The sequence below is a fragment of the Arvicola amphibius genome, chromosome 10, assembly GCF_903992535.2.
Source record: "Arvicola amphibius chromosome 10, mArvAmp1.2, whole genome shotgun sequence".
Classification (NCBI taxonomy): Eukaryota; Metazoa; Chordata; class Mammalia; order Rodentia; family Cricetidae; genus Arvicola; species Arvicola amphibius.
Window position 1 is genome coordinate 3,760,353 of NC_052056.1, and position 22,466 is coordinate 3,782,818.

General features: G+C 41.7%; 1 protein-coding gene across 4 annotated transcripts in view; it reads right to left on the reverse strand.

The window, feature by feature from the left end:
* Dyrk1a (dual specificity tyrosine phosphorylation regulated kinase 1A) overlaps positions 1–22,466 on the reverse strand; it is a 117,795-nt gene that overhangs the window by 64,056 nt on the left and 31,273 nt on the right. For 3 of the 4 annotated variants that reach the window (XM_038345255.2, XM_038345253.2, XM_038345254.2), the window contains exon 2: positions 10,598–10,682. The exons of the other annotated variant lie outside the window; for it this stretch is intronic. In XM_038345255.2, coding sequence (XP_038201183.1) covers positions 10,598–10,607 — 10 coding nt within the window. In that variant the 5' untranslated portion in view covers positions 10,608–10,682. The remainder of the gene's footprint in view (positions 1–10,597; positions 10,683–22,466) is intronic. 4 annotated transcript variants of the gene reach the window in all.

A 22,466-nucleotide genomic window follows, 5' to 3' on the forward strand; every position in this document is an offset into this window, starting at 1 on the left:
TCTATTCTGTGTTTATATAAACCTGCACTTTGCATAGGGTATATCAATAACTCTGTCCACTCAGTGTTGATCAGGTGACTGGGTGGGGGGTGCTTGGGGAAACGTGGAACCTGCTCACTCATGTAAGCTAATAGCTAATGCTGGCTGGGATCAGAGCTGGGGACCTGGCCAGGTATCTATAGGTGCCTTTCTCAAGAGGTCACTTGGCTTCCTCACATTACGCCATGATTTCCAGGACAGAAAGAGAGAATCAGGCAGGAGTGATGCTGCATAGTGCGGTCATTAGGAAAGCTACTATGGCTGACCACACTCCAGGGAAGGAATTATCAACCATTCCATGCAGAACATCTGATTTAAAATAAATTCCTTGTAGATATATTTGTAGGTAATTTGTATAACTGTGCCTTGGGATTCTATTGCTGTAATACATGACCCAAAAGCAACCTCAAGAAGAAAGAGTGCTTATTACATCATGCAGGGAAGCCGGGGCAGAAACCTGGAGGCAGGAGCCAATGCAGAGACCATGGAGGAATGCTGTTTACTGGCTTGCTTAACCTGCTCTCTTAAACAACCCAGGACCTCCTGCCTCAGTAGCACTCCCACAATGAGCTGGACCTACTACATCAATCGTTACTACCACAGAGTGTAGCACATCCACAAGGGATGCACCTCCCACATCAATCAAGATAATACCCTACAAACTTGCCTACAGGCCAATCTAATAATAGCATTTGCTCAATGGAGGTTCCTCTTCCCAGAGAATTCTAGCTTGTGTCAAGCTGATAAAAACCAAACCAGATCAAAAATCAGTGAACTTAGCGGCCTCTCTCTAATAAGAGCCACTAGTAACATGGATTTTAACACTTCCTTTAAATAGTACGTAAAAGACAGAACTAGTCTTTGACAAAAGTAAAATCTTAAATTTCATCTTTTAAGGGATTATCTACATGAGAATGTTATATCAAATTTCTTGGTTTGTGTTTTTCTGTTTTACTTCTTAAACTAAAACAAATTTAAAACATTTTAAACTATGGCGAAATCTACCCATAATATTTTCTAAAAATATAAAGCATAAACTCCATCAGATTATTTTCAGAAATGAGCATGTGTCATTTCACTTCCATCAAGGATTTAAATCACTGTCAGTAATACAAACTCTGACTTGGCTGTTTAAAGAAACGTGTTCCAACTTAACACAGAGTTTCTTCTACAGACACTGGTAAGTTACTGCAGCTTAACACAAGAAAAAGTTAGTTATGAAGCCCTTGGGGATCTTATCTTTAAAGGTGGAATTGGAGAAAATAAAAGGTCATCATTATCAACAGACTGTTAATGGCTTCATTCTTATCTGTTCAAAAGATGTGAAAAGCTATCGTGTTCAGATCCACTCCCGACAGCAGCGTAAGCCGCTGTGCAGCACGGTCCATGAAAACAAATCCAGACAAACGGGGAACTGCTTCACTACAAGGAAACTATGATGAGGTCAAGAATGGGATGTCAATCCTCGACTTGCACACCAATCCAACTCTTACAGGTATGCGACCTCTGACCTGGTCAATCATGGCACCTGTCCCAGAGCTATTAAAAGAAAATAGGTAGTTCCTGACATAGAGTAACGGCTCAATATACACAGTGCATTGTTGTTATTCTTAATGGAAAGCACATACAATTCAGTGTGATGGTGCCACAAATGCACCAGAAAGTAAGACTGTAAAGTCAGGGAATGTATGGATCACAAATAACTTTGTGCAATATTTATGATCACAGGCAATGAGTAAGAAAAACTTAAGCTCAAGAAAATAAGAACTTAGCAATCACAAATATGGTGCATTTTACTGTATGAGGACAGAAAGAACATTGAGTATTTCAAGTATTATTCAATTAAAAATCTGAATGAGCCACAAAGTAAAGGCTCAAAGCACGAACTCACACTGACTAATCAGGGAACTTCAGTGCCTGACGGCCCAATCTTAACTGAACTGGCAAACATGAGAAATGTATATTTATGGTTTAACAAAAATTCCCAATTATGTACATAACATGATTTTGTACTGCCAACACAGGTATAAGAAATAACATGTGGAGCATTAATATGCAATTTGAGAAAATGTGTTTCTCCAACAAGTTAGAAATTAAACCGCAGCCCTAAATGTGTACAGTAACACAGGGCAGCAGTGACAAACACCGAGTGTCCCCGCCAGGCCGTGCTCAGGAGCTGTGCACTGCTGACGTCAGGGCACTGTTTCCATTATTCTAAGTAGTATCCCAAGGAGAAACTGAGGGGTGAAGTTTCATACTTTGTTTCCATAGTTATTGCTGTGTCTTTACTATCACACCCCAAATCCTGTCTGTTTCCTTTTTTTGTGATGTATCTGAAAGAGCACAATCTAAGAATCCCTACCTAGAGAAACAATAAAAACCTGCCCCACCTGCATCTAAATTGTCTTTTACTCCCAGCCCATTAACTATACAGCATCAAGGCTCACTGCTTCCCTTTGCTCAATGCCCAGTCCTACTCCTTCCTTTTTCACTGCAGAGAATATAAGCACTACATGCTAACCTTCACAGCTCTGCATTTGGTGCCCCTGAAATCCCTTTGAGTGTGTAAATTTGTTCTCTGGCAGTCTTTCAGAGATCATAAAAACAACACTGTCCAAAATCACACTCATGTGTTTAGCGTTTTGTGTGCTGTCTTCTTACTTTAAAGTCAGTGTAGCTGGATATAAAATTCTTAGGTTTCCTTGAGCACATTACTCTTACTCTATGGTTCCTGCATAAAACAGGGCTTTCAAAACTCATGTCAATATCAACTCCTCAGTAAGCCATCAGACCCTCTGCACACATATCTTTATAGTCCAACTTTGGGGGCAGGGGATTGTTGCTTTGTTCTTGTTTGTCTGTAAACAGGATCATGCTATACAGCCTTAGCTGGCCTAGAACTCTATGTAGACCAACCAGACTGGCCTCAAGCAGGGATGCTCCTGACTCTGTCTAAGGGTGCAGTGAGTAGAGATGTGTGCCAACATGCCTAGCCTTATCCACATTATTCAGTTACACAGCGTTATCTTTTCCCCTGATGCTTACCCTCTCCAAAACAAAGGCAAAACCATCCAACTTCAGGAAATATTCTTGCATTAGTCTTATTGGAATAAGTCACGAGATTATTATATACTGAAATTTCTCTGCCTTTCCCCGATAACTAATCATTCAAGCTTATTTTTTAAGGGCCTCTTCATTTGTTTGCTTACATGAAAGCAGCCCACGAATCACAGGCTGGGCAAGGGCAACAAGCTTCTGGACTTCTGGTCCCGCACAACACAGGCCCCACTTGTGCTGAGTAGGCACTCTGTCAACTAGCCACAACCCTAGCTCCTAGGTGAGTGCTTTGTCTGGGTCCCCACTCCCCTTTCCTTTCTCTTCCCAAAATGATAAACGTCTAAGTTTTCTTCTCCAGTTTCACGTTGTCCTTCCATATTCCCATCAGTTCTAGAGATTTCTCTGGGTGTGCTCTAAAACACTAGGTTGAAAATCTTACTCTGCTGGCATTTCTGGCTGCTATGCTTCCTACTATCTGTGTAACGTGCTGCTCCCTGAGGTTTCCTGTTTTACACTTTTTAAAGATTATTTTTATTTTATGTCTATCAGTGTTTTGCCTGAATGTATGTGCCTGCAAAATGTATATGCCTGGTGCCCATGGAGGCCAGATGGTGGCATCTGACCTTCTGGAATTATTACAGGCGACTGTGAGCTGTCATGTGGGGGCCGTGTGTGTCTCTCCAGTTCCTCCTCCTCTTACTAGACCTCCGTGGCAGCCAGCATCACTATGCGTATCTCTAACTCCAGCACCTCAGAAGCTGAGGGAAGAACAGGGTTCCTAAGCTAAATTTGGCTACAGGGATTCCAGGCCACGGTGGGCTACAAAGCAAAAATCTATGTTAAAATAACAACAACTAAAAGAAAAAAAAGGAGATGAAAATGATGGTTTTGAGCACTACCACATCAGTGGGGAATTTCTGATTATTTTCTGATAATTTTTATGTACATTATTTTAAAAAAGCAATATGGGGGTTATGTAAAATGTAAACAGTATGGGCACAGCAAGACGGCTGGCTGGCTCGGTAGAGGCAGCCTGAGTCTGACCCCTGGCTCCCACAAGGTGGCAGTAGAGCACCTGATCCTCACAGCTGCCCTCTGACCTCACACTGCTCAGACACACACCTAAGAAATAAAAACTACCGGGCAACTAGAATATGTCTTTAGTAAGTGTCTTCTCTTCCCTATTTTCAGAGAGGATGTCAAAATACAGACTACTCAGTAAGAATTCCTGTGTCTTCATCTTCCCCAATTTCCCTTTCCTTTGTCCATGCAGATTCCACCACGGCTCAATTTGGAGACTATTCCCAGTGGTGTCAGCTCTGGCTAGCATGGAAGTTTTAACTGGTTTTGAGAATGTATAGGGACTAGCTCTAACCCTTTCAGACCACAAATACTCCTGGGAACTTACAAACACTTTTTGGCTTGCAGCAATATTTCAGATCCTCCCGCTCTGCCTTTGTGGTAGTCTTAGCTGGCGAGCTGAGGATTTCGGGTCCCTTAGTTAAACTGTGCACACATCCTGACACAGCTCTGTGGTGGCTATCACACTTCTATCTGCACCTGTGGGGATGTTTTCACAGTCTCAAGGATAATGTCTATGGGACTGGCGGTTTTGCTCATCTACATATTCTGTCCACTTTTTAGGGAAAAGAGGGGAGATAAAAATCTATGTTGAACTGTCACTTTTGTAGAACTCTGACAGTCTTTTTAATTTTTGTGTGTATGTACATATTCATGTGTGTCTGTTACCTATGAAGGACAAAAGAGGGCCTAAGATTCACTGCAACTGGAGCTGCCAAGTAAGTGCTGGGAATCGAACCTGAGTCCTCTAGAAGAGCAGCCAGTGCTCCTAACCGCTGACTCATCTTTCTAGCCCCTTAAGCATTCTTACAGGTGTACATTATGCTGCTGGGTCTGTCAACTTGACAGAAACCTAGATGTATCTGGGAAGAAGGAATCTGAATTGAGAAAAACGCCTCCAGAAGATTGGCCTGACAAATTGCAGTGCATTGTCTGGATTACGGACGGGTGGGGAGGCCTAGCCCATTGTGGGTGGTGCCACCTCTAAGTAGGTCATCCTGAATGGCTTAAGAAAGCAAAGCTGAGCCAGCCAACCAACAAGAACACTCCCGAGGCTTCTGCTTCAGTTCCTACCTATGGTGGACAACGGTATGTAACTGTAAGTTGACATAAACCCTTTCCTCCCCACGCTGCTTTTGGTCATGGTATTTTATCACAGCAACAGAAATCTAAGACAGACATTTACAAAGTAGCATTAATTTAAAAAAAAAAATTTTTAAAAAAAGGACTGTAAGGACCAACAAAATGGGATCACCTTGCAAACCCCACAGTAGGAGGGCACTGGCAGTGACAAGCTGTCCTCTGACCTCCATGGGCATGTGACACAAGTGTACGCACAGACACAAACACATAGATGTAATTTTAAAACAGTAAAATAATGCAAATATCTACTTTTTTCTAGGCCTTCAGTAAAGTCCTTACTACGTAAAACAATCGGGCTTTACAGTGAGATGGAGCCATCCTTTGTTTGAGATGTGTCAACTGTCACACTACGTACACACATAGTGATATGTATCAACTGTCACACTACGTACACACGACACAATCAGCACTGCTTCTGCTTAGAAAATAAAAGTTTAAATCACAAAAGAAGTAAAATCATGAAAAGCATTGGCACAGAGCAAGAGCTCGTCCAGGCATCTGCGGCAGACACTGACATTAGAAAGCTGGCTGTGCATACTGAGACAATACACGGTAGACCCCGACCTTCAGCTGAGGAAAGGGCAATCTTCCACACCACCAGAAAGAGGCAGCAGCTGTGGCTTTCACCTTCCGTCTCTCTGAAGTCCTGTCCCTTCCACCAGCCGACCAGAGCTTAGCTTTAACTATAACAAGCACTGCCATCCAGAGATCCAGTCACACCTACTGCCAGGACGGGAGAACTTACAAGGACAGCTTTTTGACAAGCTCAATAAATTTAAAGTTTTCCAGATCCCATGACCTTAGTTACCCCAAAGTAAAGGAACTCTGACATTCAAGCCAAATATTCATGAATACAACATAGTAACTTTTAAAACTGACAAAAATATTAATTTAAAAAAAAAACAGTTGGCAGCTAGAGAGTTGGCTCAGTGGTTAAGAGCACTTGTTGCTCTTGCAAAGAACCCGGATTTGATCCCAGCACCCAGATGGTGGCTCACAACCACCTGTAACTCCAGTCCCAAAAGATCCAACGCCCTCTTCTGTCCTCTGAAATGGCCAAGAATACACATAATACACAAACATATATGCAGGTAAAACACTCAGATATAAAATAAATCTAAGCATGGTGACACACACCTATAACTCCAAAATTCCAAAGGCAGAGGCAGGGTAGGGGGTTCTGAGTATTAGGTCAACACTGGTACAACGCTCCAGGATGGTCAGGGCTATATAACAAAACAACCTTGACTCATGGGTGGGAATGAGGTGGTGCTAGAAATAAGCAATATCTAACTTAAACTAGGAAACGTTCATATGATAGAAAGGCTCAAAGCAGCACATGCCAAAAGTAATCTGTACTCAAGACCAATTAGTCCACGTCTGATGATCTGGACCTGCCCCAAGTAGAAAGTGACAGCAGGTCACTGTTACCAGTCTCCAAGCTCATCATCATGAATGTCTATTCAGTGTGCTCTCAACTTAAACTGGTATGGGGGGGGGGGGGGGGGGTAATGTGCCATTTCCTTACTGTCTTAGGTAGTGTTTCTATGGCTGTGGGAGGAAAGGGTCTACCTCCTAACACCTCTCGGGTCACTCCATTGCTGAGGGAAGTCCGAGTAGAAACTCAAGGCAGGAGCTGATGCAGAGTCCACATGCGCTGCTTTACTGGCTGGCTCCCTATGGCGTGCTCAGCCTGCCGTCATGCAGCACCAAGGGGGCTCAGGATACCAAGAGTTTGAGGCCAATCTGATCTACATGAGACCCTGTCTTGAAGGGAGGGGGTATATGATGGCAGGGGGTCACATGTACGTTCAACCACAGAGGCTAGAGGCCAACACCAGGCGTCTTCTTTCTTTGATTCATCTAGGCTGGGTAGAAAATGAGCTCCAGAAACTGTCCTGGCTCCACCTCCGCTGAGCTAGCTAGAAACATGACGCAGGCTACCAGGCCATCTTTGTACATGGTGTTGGGGATCCAAACTCGGGTCTCACATTTGCACAGCAAACACTTTGCCAAATAAGCATCATCCACCACCATTCAATTCTTTAAGTGACTAGTGTGCCATTATTATGTGCTATATATATATATATATATACATATATATATATATATATATATTTTAAAAAGCTACTTTGTTAAAACCATTAAAACAAAAAACAAAAAGTAGGACTATGCTAAATCCGACTCTAAAGGGGATCTTTTAATGAGCACTGAAGAAATGCTGGCCTCCCAGGTTCCTCCCTGCAGGCTTTAAGTTAATATGTATAATGATTCTGAGAAGGATCTGCTTTTTCCCCCAAACCTAATCTTAGGAATGATCCTATATCCAAAATAAACTGAACTCGGTTACTTATAAACCAAGACGACAAGCACCTGGCTGGGCTCGTACCTCCCACCATTGTGATGTTTAAATGGGAAGAAATGGTTATGAAGGAGACAACAAGGAGGCAGTCACTGGAGTCTGCAGGTGGCAGTCAAGGTGAGGAAGCTGCTGCCCTGAATTCAATACCCAGGACCCTACATACGGAGGAAGCAGAGAACAGTCGCCCACAAGACTGCCCTTCACACTGGGCGCACACCTAGTAAACAACATGGTAACGAGTTCTGAACATTCACTTGCTGTACGTCATGCCCACCGCCAGACCTACCAACCAAGACACCTCACTAACCCTGAAGAGATTTTTATAACAAGGGCACTGACTGAAATGTCAGCTGACACCACTGCTGTGAACACGCTTAGACTGAGAAGATGCTATCTTTGCTCCATGTGCCTTGAATTCCACAGGCAAGTACTCAAATGTTATGATATACATCCATTCCATGGCACAGGTCCTTACACATCACCCCTCACTCTAAAGAAAATATGAGCTGAGATACTCAGAATCCTTAGAGGTACAACACCCATTACAGTACTTGCTATGAAACAAGTGTTAGCCAAATAAATGTCTGCAGCATCCTTTAAAAGTGTAAAGCAAACTCTGCATTTCCCTACTACTGCACTCCAGCTCCACTAACACAACAAAAGGAGCCTAGGGTTTTAACAAGCGCAGATCAGCATCTGGTACACGCCTGTGCAGTACACGCCTGTTCTGAAGACACATCAATGTGATTTTGGCTCGCTGTTCGATAAGCAACTATCTTCCCTTGTCTTTTTCGTCCTTCCTCCCCAGCTTTACTGGGGTATAACTAGGAAATACCAAGTGTACACACCTACAGTAATCCACAAGACACTTAAAGTTTGTGTACAATAGTAAAGTTACCAAACCAACAAAAAAAAAAAAAAAAATCAAGGAAATGAACATCGCTATCACCTCACATAGTTACCATGAAAATCGATTACATTCTGACTACATACAGAAAGGTGAACCAGTCAATGCCTACTTCAATGCTTGTCTAGTATTCCTCAGCCTATACATCCATCAATACAATGGAATGAAAAAGTAAGAATTTAAGAACATACCAAGGCTAGTACCATGAGCAATGTGTAAGAGAGCAGAAGATTCACTTTCAAATACGTGTGCACATTGCAGAAATAATTTTCATTGAAAAACTCCTTATAAGCTTGTATGTATTATGTCAGCTAAAGTGTAAGTACACACGCTGCAATATTAAAAGGAAAGTATCGTATTAACTGATCAGAGAAGTTGTTGATTTTATGATAAAAAAATAATCAACTTTCAAATTCTGAATGAGAAATATGCCAACAATGTACACATGTTAAAAAGAGCTTTCTTGGGTTATATTTTTCTTTTGTAAGGCGATAAATATTGGTTATGTTTCAAAAAAAGCCAAATGTAAATCCACAGAATTCTCTTGTTTTGCAACACTTACTAAGTTAATTAGGTATCTCTTAAGAACAACATTTGCTCTCCAGCTATTAAAACTACTGAGACCAAAAAGCTTAAAGAGAAACAGCTACTTGGGAGCATGTTGTACACCTCTGATTATGAACAACTGAAAACCTCATGAAGAAACCTCCCATCAGTAAGTCACAGGTACTAGGAAACAACTAAAAGCTACTTTGTTCTCCTACTGACCTCTACAACAATGCAGACAGCATCTGCTTGGCATAGTCCAGATGCTGCCTGAATGAATACCCTGCAGCCAAGAGCAACCTAGGAAGACAGTGCTGCTGAACTGTTCGAGCATTAACGGCCAAGTATAGAAAATCTAAAGGAAACATTTCTGTGAACATTCCTGATGGTTCTTCATGATGATGTTCAGCACCAGCACCATGGTGATTTTAACAACTAGCCACTGAAGCGGAGTGCGTCCCCCCAACACTGGCAAACACACCTAGGAAGCCTGTATGCATGCTTGTGTGAGAAGTACCACAAAGGAATGACTAGTCACTGACTTAAGCAGCGACCATCATAATTCCAGAAATGGTGGGTCCCTCGTGTAACATACATGGTAACTGACTTTCCCATACCATTTAATTTGCAAGTGTTATAGTCAAGCACGTTTTATCATAGAAAATGACACATCTAAAATCTCATTCTAAAGCAAAAGAAAAATTATTTTAGAAAATTGGGGGTCACAAAAAATGAAAATCACTAACAGCTACACCAATTATCGTCATCAGATACCAGATACTGCTCAAGATTTATCTTTTTCCCAGCTGAAATCATTTTCAAACATTAAGCTTACAATACAATCAAATAAAAACTCAAATCTACCAATAAAGGTAACTTTGTTTAACAAAATGTGTCCCATCTAGCTAATCTACAAGCACATAGGTGAGTGCCTGCAACACATCTGACTTTTTCAGTCTGAACACAGCCACTCAGAAGGAAGAATCTCTGTTTCAAAATACCAGTAAGATCCTTCAATTAACTATGAAGGAAGTAAACAACTTCTCAGGTTCCCATCTACACATTAAATGACATAAGGGTAAAAGAGAAGGGAGCTCTCTTTTACAGGGAGAAGGAACAGGAAACACTGACTCCCAGACCATGTCTGCTTAAGGACCACACATGCAAGTGTTCCGCTAACAGCTCTTACCTTTACCTGTCAGCCTTACTGAAATCATCTTAACATCCATTCTCCCATAGGAATACAGGGAGACATATTTAACCATAAAAGTAAATGTTATTAGTTTTTAAAACAGAAATATTTCAACTTTAAAAGCATGATTTGTTAGCATCGCTATTAAGACTGTGACACCAAGTCCCAGAGTCACGAACCCTAGCATTGCCAGAGGCCCACCCAGAAAGCACACGAACAGCCCCCACTGTCTCACAGCCATAGCACTACTGTACTGCGAAATGTGAGTCACCTGTATGCATCGTCTTCTTCAAGTCTCATAGCATCCTGATGGGGTGGGGGAAGGGAGGGAAGAGTCCAGCGGCAAAACTATAACACTGTGTGAAGAAAAACAGATTACGATAAGAAATGATGATGTAAGACAATTACCCCTAATTGAAGAGTATCTAATATAACTACCATCTCCAAAACAGATAAAATTATTCCAAATTTGTCAATTTACTAACATTTACAGTTACCTGAATAATTTCTATTCATTTATCAAAATCAAGCATATAGAAAATATAACAATCAATTATCATGAAAAGAAGTTTTAAAATATGCCTATGACCAATAACCATTCCAGGCATTTCTAAGCATCAAGTAAGCATGAGTAATATGCACTTTTATATAATGTATCTAAAGGAAATACACCATTTTATGATTTGTACAGTATGCACACACCAATACAATTTTTAATTTACTTTCCACAGTGACTTACTATCAAGGCAGAGGTAATAAAAGCTACAAATGTCAACATGTCAATCTACCAACATTATTTGTAGATTAAATTCAGAGACATTTTTCAAATGCAGTTATCCTGCTATCAACACTCCCCCTGCTCTCCAAGTGGTCCACTTTTACTTTCTAAGAGCCCCTCCCTCCTATTTACGGCTTTCTTAATTTCATGACTGTTGAGACAAATTCATGACGACCACTGGGAAACTGAGCGCAATCTCTCATGACTATAGATGGGGACCGCACGGGAGCAGGAGAGAAGCAAAGACCACCAGGCTGAAGAATAAATAACTCACAAGTGATACTGTGAGATCCAGTGACTCCAAAGGAAACGGAGCTGCTCGTGCTGGCCTAACTCTCAAGGTAGCTGAACTAATTAATAAGCAAAGCCTGTCTTAGGAGACAGGCTTGTGTGTTAACCTTTTTCAAAACAGCTTTTTAATGTAAATTTTTAAAAATGATTTATTTATTATTTTATTGCATTGGTATTCTGTCTGCTTGCATGTCTGAGAGGGTGTTGGATTCCTTGGAACTTAAGTTACAGACAGTTGTGAGCTATCATATGGGTGCTGGGAATTGAACTCAGGCCCTCTAGAAGAGCAGCCAGTCCTCTTAACCACAAAGTTTTTTAAAGAAAGTAAACGCAAAGAAACAACCCAACAAACACAAAGATGCTGTTAGTCATCAGCACTATAGATTGTGAGAAAGAAAAGGCAAACCCTATCTAATCTAAATCATCTAAGCAAGCTGTCCTTTGATTCCTGACACCTATAATTCCCTATACTCTACACAGTGATGACCCCCAGTCAAACCCTTTCACAATCCTTTCTCTAACTTACTCTATGTTCTGAAATCACCATCCAAAGGTTTTACTGTCTGAGTGTAGCCCATTATGTAAGGTAAGCTAAAAGAAAAATAAATCTAGACCGAAACAAGGTACATCAATAACTGCGATCCCCAACAAGTAAAGCTAACTAGCCCACAGGACAGGCTCTAGAAACTACAGGGAAGCCCTGTCTCGAAAAACAAAACAAAACAAAAAAAGCTAACTAGCCCAAATGAATTTATTAGTAGAAATCCAAATAATGTAATAAAGTAATTAAGAAAATTAAGTCTGAAGAAGGATATTTTTAGGCTAGTAGGATATATATAGCCTACTTAAAATCTCCATTTATTGTTGATAAATATTTTGTTTTTCACTTATTTCTCCTACTTTTGAACTCTTAGGTTGAAAGTCCAACTCTGTCCTCCAAACAGCAGCAAAAGGGAACACTCCACTGGTGAGTGATCTACTCAGAATAGGAGCTGAATTTGTGAATTAGTTTTAAACTGGAAACTGCCTGTTCTTCTGAAATCACTGCCTATATATTCCTGACTTCCTGATAAAGGACAGCCTTTCTAAGTGAGACACTACTGCTACCAAGACACACCCAAGCCAAGGGGCATCACTTCTCAAGACAATGTTAGATTCACAGCAAGGTGCACGGATAGGTGTATGGCTAGGTGCACGGGTAGGTGCTTGGCTAGGTGCATGGCTAGGTGCATGGCTAGCTTGTTGAATGATTAGGTGCATGGCTAGGTGTATGCCTAGGTATTTGGCTAGGTGAATGGTTAGGTGAGTAAATGAACAATAAAAGTAATCATCACAATATATTTACTTCTAAAAATAACTGAATCAGTGGAATTAAATACTTTTATTTCATACTTGTAGCTGTCAAATTCTCTCCCCTCAAACATGTAGGTCTTTAAACTTCTGTAGCATGGACTACAAGAACAACAGAGAAAGTGCCAATTCATTCTCTAGCTCTGAACTGTGTTTATAGCTGTACGTCAGCTCTTTACAATGTCCACCTGTAACACTCAACAGTCTTCCTCACAAACTGAATAGCTTCAGCATACACAGATGACACGACTCCACAGAAGGCCTATAAGACTGGGTCAAACAAGGTCTCAGCATTCCTTTGGTCTCTTCATTTCATTAACGGTTATCTGAGTGCCTTGCCTGCATATATACCTGTCCATCTTGCACATGCCTGGGGCCTTGGAGACCAGAGGAGGATACAGGTTGTGAGTTACTGCATGGGTGCTGAGACTGAAACTGGGTCCTCTGTGAGAACAGCTAGTGCTCCTTCCTGCTGCTGAGTCATCTCCAGCCTCTAGTATTCTTTTTATTAAAAGCTGATAAAAACTAAAGTCATATTTATTCACTACTGATTTCAATATCTAAAGGTAAAAACAAATTTGACATCTTTAAAAACACCGTGTTAGCCACTACTCATCTGAAAAGCAGCCTTTAGCAAACGCTGATATTTGCCTAGAAGTCACAAAACTTGCTCTTGCTTTATCACCTATCTACTGGAAACTGAGGGAAAGAATCTGCACCCTAGGACATCCACTGCAGATAATCCCAACATCAGTCGGATTTTTTGTAGTCTCACTTCAGATATGATTTTTTTTCTAAAGAGCCTTCAGTCATTTTTTTATTTCTAAAAAATATATATAGTCAATGTGTCCCTTTTCCCTCATAAATGAAAGTATTCTCAGAACTGTGGAGAACAACAGTAGACAATGAGAAAAACCATGCACGACCCATACAGAAAGAATTTGTCCTGGTCCTCAAAATCTTTCAGTGTATTTCAGCTCCCATTCTGTCAACAGCTATGAACAATCAAGAACTCAGCGTAAGTGGCTCTGAGGACTCTGAATAGCTAACCTACAGCTGTCTCCAAAAAGCCATAGCCCAGAAGCACATGGTGCAGAGGGTGGCTCTGAGCTTAGTGCCTAGGTGTTTACAAAGGCAACACGGGGGGGGGGGGGGGGGGGGGGGGGTGTGTCAGGCAGCCAGCACGCTCAGCAGTCAGGCTCTGGTGAGGACAGATCAAAACAGAGCCCAGGGAACCCAACTTCAGGTACAAAGTCTTCCTTAACACCACAAGGGTTTGCGATGACACCAACTTAACAAGTGTCTCTAACTCCAAATCCCTAAGCAGTGGGTAGCTGCTACAAAAGACAGAAGCACCACCACGGTGCACACCTAGCACTCAGAAGGTACAGGCAGGTAGATCTCTGTGAGTTCCAGATCAGCTGGAACCTCCTGGTCACCCAAAAAAAAAAAAAAAAAAAAAGCAGATTTTTAAAACATCATCATATAAGGAATTTCAAAACCTAATTAGGTACCATTGTTATTAGACTTAGTGCAAAGGCAGTTCTCTGTTGCTCTCTAACTGCACCTATGCAATCTATCTTTACAAATGCTTCACAAAAAATTTTAATCTATACAAAAAAATATGATGCTCCATGGAATTTAAAAGGACAATTTAGGTGATTTCAAAGGTACCAACTGAAAATAAGCAAAGCCCATTAAGTATAAAGCATCTTAAATTTGGGGAGAGAGATGGCTCAGCAATTAAGTATACTTGTTCTTGCAGAGGATCTGGGTTCAGTTCCCACCACTCAAGTGTAGGCTCACAGACAGCTACTGGGGCTCTGACAACCTCTGCTAACTTTGAAAGGCTCCAAGCAGCATATGGTGCACATATATACATGCAGATGAAATACTCAAACATGGAAAACAAAGAAATATAATAAAGAAAAGATCTACAATTTTATCCCACCAATTAAAGCTATGATTCTCTAAAAATTACACACTGTGATTGATAGACATCCCCACACCTCTGTGCTCACTTATATGACAGATTAAAGTGGCAGAAGAAAATAAAGTCTTTGCCATGTAGTTTTAGAAGTACATTTTCCAGACTTACACTAGGCAAATGATTAGAAGGGAAACAAAGAAATGCCATTGTCTTGATACTTAGCACAGAAGAGGAAACAATCCATAGCTCTAATTCCCAATAAGATGATCAAGTGGTGTTACAGAAAAAGCAATTACACTAGCAGGGGACTGCAAGTGAAATCCAGAAAAACAAGAACATTTATCAAAACCTCCAGAAAACAATCACAGGTCCTTTTTTTAAAGGAAAACCCAAAAGACTGTAGTAGGCACTACCATACCAACATTATTAATGAAACTACGAGGAAAATCCTATCTGCGGACATACAGCACACACCCACCACGCAGCTCACCCGTTAGTGCATGCTGACACACAGCACACCCACCACGCAGCTCACACATTAGTGCATGCTGACACACAGCACACCCACCACGCAGCTCACACATTAGTGCACGCTGACACAGCACACCCACCACGCAGCTCACACGTTAGTGCATGCTAACACAGCACACCCACCACGCAGCTCACACGTTAGTGCATGCTAACACACAACACACACCCACCACCCAGCTCACACATTAGTGCATGCTAACACACAACACACACACCACCCAGCTCACACGTTAGTGCATGCTAACATACAACACACACACCACCCAGCTCACACGTTAGTGCATGCTGACACACAACACACACACACCACCCAGCTCACACATTAGTGCATGCTAACACACAACACACACACCACCCAGCTCACACGTTAGTGCATGCTAACACACAACACACACACCACCCAGCTCACACGTTAGTGCATGCTAACACACAACACACACACCACCCAGCTCACACGTTAGTGCATGCTAACACACAACACACACACCACCCAGCTCACACGTTAGTGCATGCTAACATACCCAAAATGGAAGCAGCCTTACTTCCACTTTACAGACGTGGAAAGTAAGAGTCAACTTACTTTAAGGAGACTAACAGGTCAAAGGCCCCACTATTTACAAACTCAGTCATGTACCAAAGTTCTCCACACCTCAAGATGCTTCCCATTAAGTCATGAAACAATTGAGAAAATTGCAAAGATACAAGAATCTGTCCAAGTGTGACTTTATACCCTGTTCTATCTCAAACACAAAAGAAAAAAGTCCTAAAGTAATAAATTAGCAAGTTAAAAAATTTTAACTCGGAAAATGGAATATCAACTGTTCCCAAACTAGTATTAAAATTTTAATTCAAACATATAACAGATTGCCACATAATCCTTCTATCACCTTAAAAAAAAATCCACCAAATAAAAGGGGTAGGGGTAAGAAGCCAATTAGTGACACTAAACAACCAGACAGTCCACAAATAGTCTAAGCACGGGTCTTGGACTGTTCTATGCCAACAGCACCCTGAATAAGGAATAGTGAGTGCCCGAGCGAAAAGTGTGGGGTTGCTAAAATCATGAGAACAACAGGTTCCTGACCTAAGCGCTAGGAAAAAGGCTAAGCCATTTCAACCAATCAAACGAAGTTCTAACTCAGCCTTCAGAACCTATTTTGGCCCCAAAATTAAATCAGGCACTAAGTATCTAGACACCACATGAATGCAGCAGAGAGGAAAAGGCTCTAAAGCAAACCACCTACTAAATGCATACATGAGCTCTGGGGATCCTCTTCTACAGGGTCACTAAGTGCAAAGTGACCCTAAATACATGATCCACCCATGATGCCCTGCTCTGCTTGCTGCCCTTCGCCTTCTCTCAGTCCATGCAAACACACCAGGAGGCACCTACAGATTTGGGTGGAGTTTCCAGTCTCTTAGTGCATTTGTTCTCTCTGATTCTGAATTCAGAGCACGAAGCTTTGGAGGCCGAGGCCCCTAACTGCCGTTACCAGAATGACAGTATATAAAGCAGATGCCAGAAGGCCCACCATATGCACATCTACCAGCCCCAGGTGGCTCTTCACTCACACCTCTCCGAGTTCAAGGCCCACATCCCAACAGCCCAGTGAACTCTAATCTCTGTTAAAGATGCACAAGGCATCTTTTTTTACTCACTTAACCCCATTAATTACATAAATCACACTATCATATTCATTGTTGCACATAAGGAAACTAGGACCCAAAAAACTAAAACGCTCCAAATCAGACATAAGCATGGGAAAGACATTAAGTTTCAGACTCACAACCAGTGCTCTTGGTCCATGTTAAACTGAATTTACCATTTCCCATCACTTGCCTTAAGGACAGAGAAGAATGTCATCTCCTGTATTCTCCACCTTGTTTAATGAATGTCACCACCAGCCCATGATCGCAAACCAAAACCTTTTCCTTACAACACATTCAACCCACAACCTCTTGGGATAGATTTCACTGCCTCACTGTCCACTGTCTATCTCATTCCCTTTGGACTTATTGCTCCTGTCTTCTGACCTACTAACAGCCCGTTCCCATTACAAATGTGGTCCTTAGAAGCCAATCGTGCCATCAGCCCAAGCCTGTCATGGTAGAACTGCTTAAGAATGAGTCTATTCTCTGTTCCAAATTTAAGACTTTAAATCTTCTTACTATGTTCATATAAGATAATTTTTATTTTATTTTTTAAAGGATATTAAATATAAAAAGGAAACTAAAATTCACAAAAAAGAATTTGACTGTCCACAGTTTGGTGATGCCGTTTCTGTTCCTCTCATAAAATTTGTATATCTTTCTATCTAGAGTTTACTTGAAGGGTTAGAGAATGCCTCCGTAGTAAAGAATAATAATACATGCTGGCTACTTTTGCAGAGGACCTAAGTTTGGTTCCCAGCACACACTTAGGGAGCTCCAACACCCTCTTCTAGCTTCAACAGGCACCGGGCATATGTGGCATATATACAATACAGACACAAGCAGATATACACAACAAAAAATTTAAAAGTAAGTTTTAAAAACTGAACAGAATATATCTGCATTGTTTCCAATAGAGTCACAGCTCCTACTGAACAGACCTGGACGCAGTCCCGCCAACCCCTGGGTAGGCGGTTTCCACTTTTTCACTACTATGAAATCTTGAAACTTGGTGCCTGCTTTATTCATCTTCTAACAGGAATTAAGGGCAGAATGATATGAACAGAACAGACAGAGCAAAGTATTTTAAACTTCTCCCCTGGCATGCTTACTTACAGATAGCACCTACAAAGTATGTGCTCCCACTTTTTCTTACATTATAGGTCCTAAGAACTTAAAAGAGGCGGCAGATGGTCTGTAGGTTCTCTGTATTCAAACAAGCTTCAGAGTGAACTTCATGCAGTCTATTGCATTTTTCTCCCTAATCTGAACACCTAGGTAATCACTTGTGTACACGCTTCCTAAACAAAAGATTGCCTGTCAAACAGAAGGCATGGAGAAGGAACATGTTCAATCACAGCCTACAGGTCCTTCTCAAACCCAGTTTCTAGGACAGACACATAAACTTCCCACTCTACCCTGATTGCACTGGTATTTCTAAATAAGATGGTCTATAAGTACAATAAATTCACATATATAATTTTTATATATAAAATATTACAGTTAATTTACATAAGGGCATACATGTATACTTAGTTGGCTATGTATACTTTTATACACATATAATTATGTGTTAAGTTTAATAAATCATTGCTTTTATTTATTTTAGTTCTTAAGAAATAGAGACAAACAAGGCCCAGAAATAACACAAGCCATTGCTGAGAGTGTAGTTTACTCTCTGTGCTACACTTTCACAGAGAAGTGCTACTGTAACCACACTCTGGAAGCTGCTACTGTAAAAATAGTGGCGTCCCACTTGGGTCTACAAGGTAACTAAAGCAGCAGCAATCACAGCATCTCTGCCTTTGTTTTATGGCTGTCTCCTTTACTCTGGGTCACCTAATTAGCTCTACATGTCTACATGTAAATGACTCAAGGGTGTGAGTCTAAATGCTGGTGACGCCTAGCCTATCTCATTCCTTCAGGATGACAAGGAACAAAGGGAAGAGTAACTGAGGCATCTTACTGGATGCTTTTTTCTGTGTTCTGTTCCTGACTTCCCTCCTGAACTCCGAGTCACCCTGGAATCCAAGAAAAGCACAGCATCCCAAACCTCCTTCCCGAGCTGTACTCGAGAATAATCCTCTCCAGAGAACCAACTTGTCCTAGTCCCAAATGTAGTAGGGACTTTCGAGCACCCTACATGAACACAACTGAGGCGATTATCAGCTGGGTCATTTCCACCAAGACCCTTAATTACACACACCTCCTGCCTCTACTCAAATCTAACGCTCTTATCAGTGGTCCAAAGGCAGACTTGGAATTACTGGCCATCCTCTAAGTGTGATGCTGTTTAAAGCTCCTCTGTGTTCCTAGTCACTCATTTACAGTGTGCTCTGACAGGTGATCTAGCTTAGTACAGCTCCTGGGACTCCTGCTCCCACCCTCCCATCCCGCCCTTCCTTACCTGTGAGTAAAGTCTGTGTTCGCAGGTTCAGAATACCTGTCATGTCCTCCTGGCCCTGGGTGGTCACTTCCCTGCACTCTCCCCTCCATTCATTTCCCACCAAAAAGAATACTTGAATTTGTTTCCTGCTTAACTTTTTACTTGGTCCAGTCCTGCAAACTGCTTGGTGACTCCCCTTCCCTTCCCCACTCACTGTGCCCTCATCACACGTGCAGGAAGTCTGCATCTCTATTCCAGCACTGCCGTGTCTCCATCACCTTCACCAGTCGCTGACGACATCTTTACTTTCTGAGTGTGTGTATGTGTTTGCTTTGGAGGACCTCAAACTCACTGCATAACACAGGCTGGCCTAACTTGTAGAATCCTCCTTCCCCAGCCTCCCAAGTGTTGTGATTAAATACAAAGTATGGCCACCAAGTGTGGCTTCTATCAGCTATTTTAAAGGCAGGTATACCATGATCCCTCACACAACTTCTTTTATCTGTTCTAAACAATTTTAATGAAGACCATAAATTTTAAGATGGCGGGGTTGGATTGATAGTTCAATGATTAAGAGCATCTGCTGTTGTATCAGAGCACCTACGTTCAGTTTCCAGGACGCACATGGCAGCTCACAACCACCTGAAACTCCAGTTCTAGAGGATGTAACGCCTCTTCTGATCTCATGCACACACATGGCACACATACACACACATATATACATAATTTTTTTTAATTGCTGCAAGTTATCCCATTGCCTTTCCATCTCTTCTCCATGCCCATTTTAACCACTCTGACCCAGGGTCTTACTTCACTGGAGGTGATACCAATGACCTCTAGGGTTATGCATTTCCAGGGCCTGATGGAGCATCAATACTACAAGTGGTTCTTCAAACCAAACTTCATGCTACACATCAAAGATTCTGATTCAAGAAACCAGAAAACATATCCAAAGTTCTCTTTTCGGATACCCAGGATTGACCCTCCAGCCTCCTGCACATGAGGCAGGCACTCTACCGCTGAGTTATGACTATAACCGCAGCCTTCTTTTTATTTTTTTTCTGCTTGAGACAGTGTCTCACTAAGTTGCCCAGGATGACCCTCAAGTCACTCTATATACTTAAAAGACCTTGAACTAGTGATCTTCCTACTTTAGTTCCCAAAGAAAGAAGCAGAGCTTACATCTGGCTTTGGACACTAGTCCCAACCCCAGATGCTCTCTGTGCAAAGCTCTGATGGGGGCTACTTATTACTTTCCCCAGGTTCAGCATGCATATGGCTGCTACACATACCTTCAATAACAAATGACTTCCAATCCAGATTTAACCTTCTATAACTGGTAGCCATCACATCTTATAAGACATATTTACCACTTTCTGAACTGGTCCCTTCACCAATCTAAACTCTGTAGCTTCCTTACCTAGTATCTATTCTAATCTCCAACACCACCGCTTCAAATCCCCTCCCCATCCAGTTGACAGCTATCCTACCGTCTGGTCTGAATAACCATTTCCTATCAGCGTGCTCCAACGACTGTTGTATACTTAGCACACAGTGACACCCAGCATTGGGAGATCTCCCACAGGCATCCAGTGAACAGACAGGGGTGCTGGAATGTCAGCAATGTAAACGCTCTTTTGAAAGGAGGGAAAGGTGGACTATAAAGCAGTTTCTGTCCCACCTGTTCCCACAGCTGTTCAGTCCCAAAGAAACACAGAGGCTTATGTTAACTATATACTGCTTTCTTACAACTGAAATTAACCCAGAACTCTTGTCCACGCTTGTCCACGGGCTTGGCACCTTTCCTCAGTGCAGCACTCTCATCTTGCTTCCTCTGCATGTGGCTGACAACTGCATCTCTGCCTTTCCTCTTCCCACAATTCTCCTAGTCTGGTCACCCCTACACTTCCTGCCTGACTACTGACCAATCAGCGTTTTATTAAACCAGTACAAGTGATGAATCTTTACAGGGTACAAGAGCATTGTCCCACAGCAATGCAAGTACTATCTGTATATTTAAAATGAACTATCTAAGAACCAGCATGCTATATACAAACATAGTCACCTCCAAAGAGAAGCTGTCAAAAGCCCTCTCCACTCTGTTGTCAAAAATCAATTTTTAATTTTTGTTTCTGATAAAACAAAATCTTATACCTTAAAGCTCTCCCCTGTAATTTTACTCTCAGTGGGAATTTTGTGGAAATGAGGTGATACTGTCATAATCCTAACACATACACTTGTTAATGTCGCCAAGTCTATACAACAAATCCCACTAGCCTCAACTAATTTAAATATTCAAACTTCAGGGACCTGGTTCAGTCTTGCAGCACAGACATTGCTCACAGGAATGACCCTCCACCTGTAAAACAACAGCTTGCTTCTTGTTCTGAGATGTCCTCCAGTCAATACTTTAAACACATAGTATGACTGTCACTCTCTAGTCTCCATATAAAACCAGTGGACACATAACAGGTGAGAAAACAGTAAAATAAGACAATAAGGTCTGGTATCATCCTAATTGCCCTTCCTCCCCTTAAGCAGAAAGGTATTCAAAGGCTCTGGGCTGTATCCACCTCAGAGAGTAGTTCACAAGAGACTACCTACCATGGCCAACCCTTAGTCACAAGCCACCTCCTCAACCCCTCTGTGCAATTTAAACTCAAGCTGCTTACATTTCTTGTTTTGGGTTTGTTTGTTGTTTTTTTACACAGACTACAAAATCCTCTTTAGAGACACTTTACTCTTCTGCCTCATTTCCAACAGAACATCAATACCCTCAATCATTCTGAAACCTCAATTCTGTGCTCCAATTCATGTTCATCATACATGATCTCTGATGTGCACACAGTATACACAAACACTGTCAAAATGAATTCCACTGTACTCCTCCAGGAGCAGCAATGACCCACACGTGTGTGTGTGTGTGTGTGTGTGTGTGTGTGTGTGTGTATGTATGTGTGTGTGTGTACCACTGTATTTGCAGTTGTGTCCAAATGTGTCTGTGGAGGTCAGAAGTCAGCATCAAATATGCTCTACTTTATTTGTAAATATTATAAATTTTATTTATAAATACTTACTTATACATATGTTTGTACTGGTGTGAATGTATGCTGGGAACTGGACTTGGGTGGTGTCTCTCCAGTTCCTCTGCTTTAACTTTTGAGAAAGGCTCTTCCATTGAGCCTGGAGCTCACTGATTCAGCCAGACTGGCAGGCCATCAGAC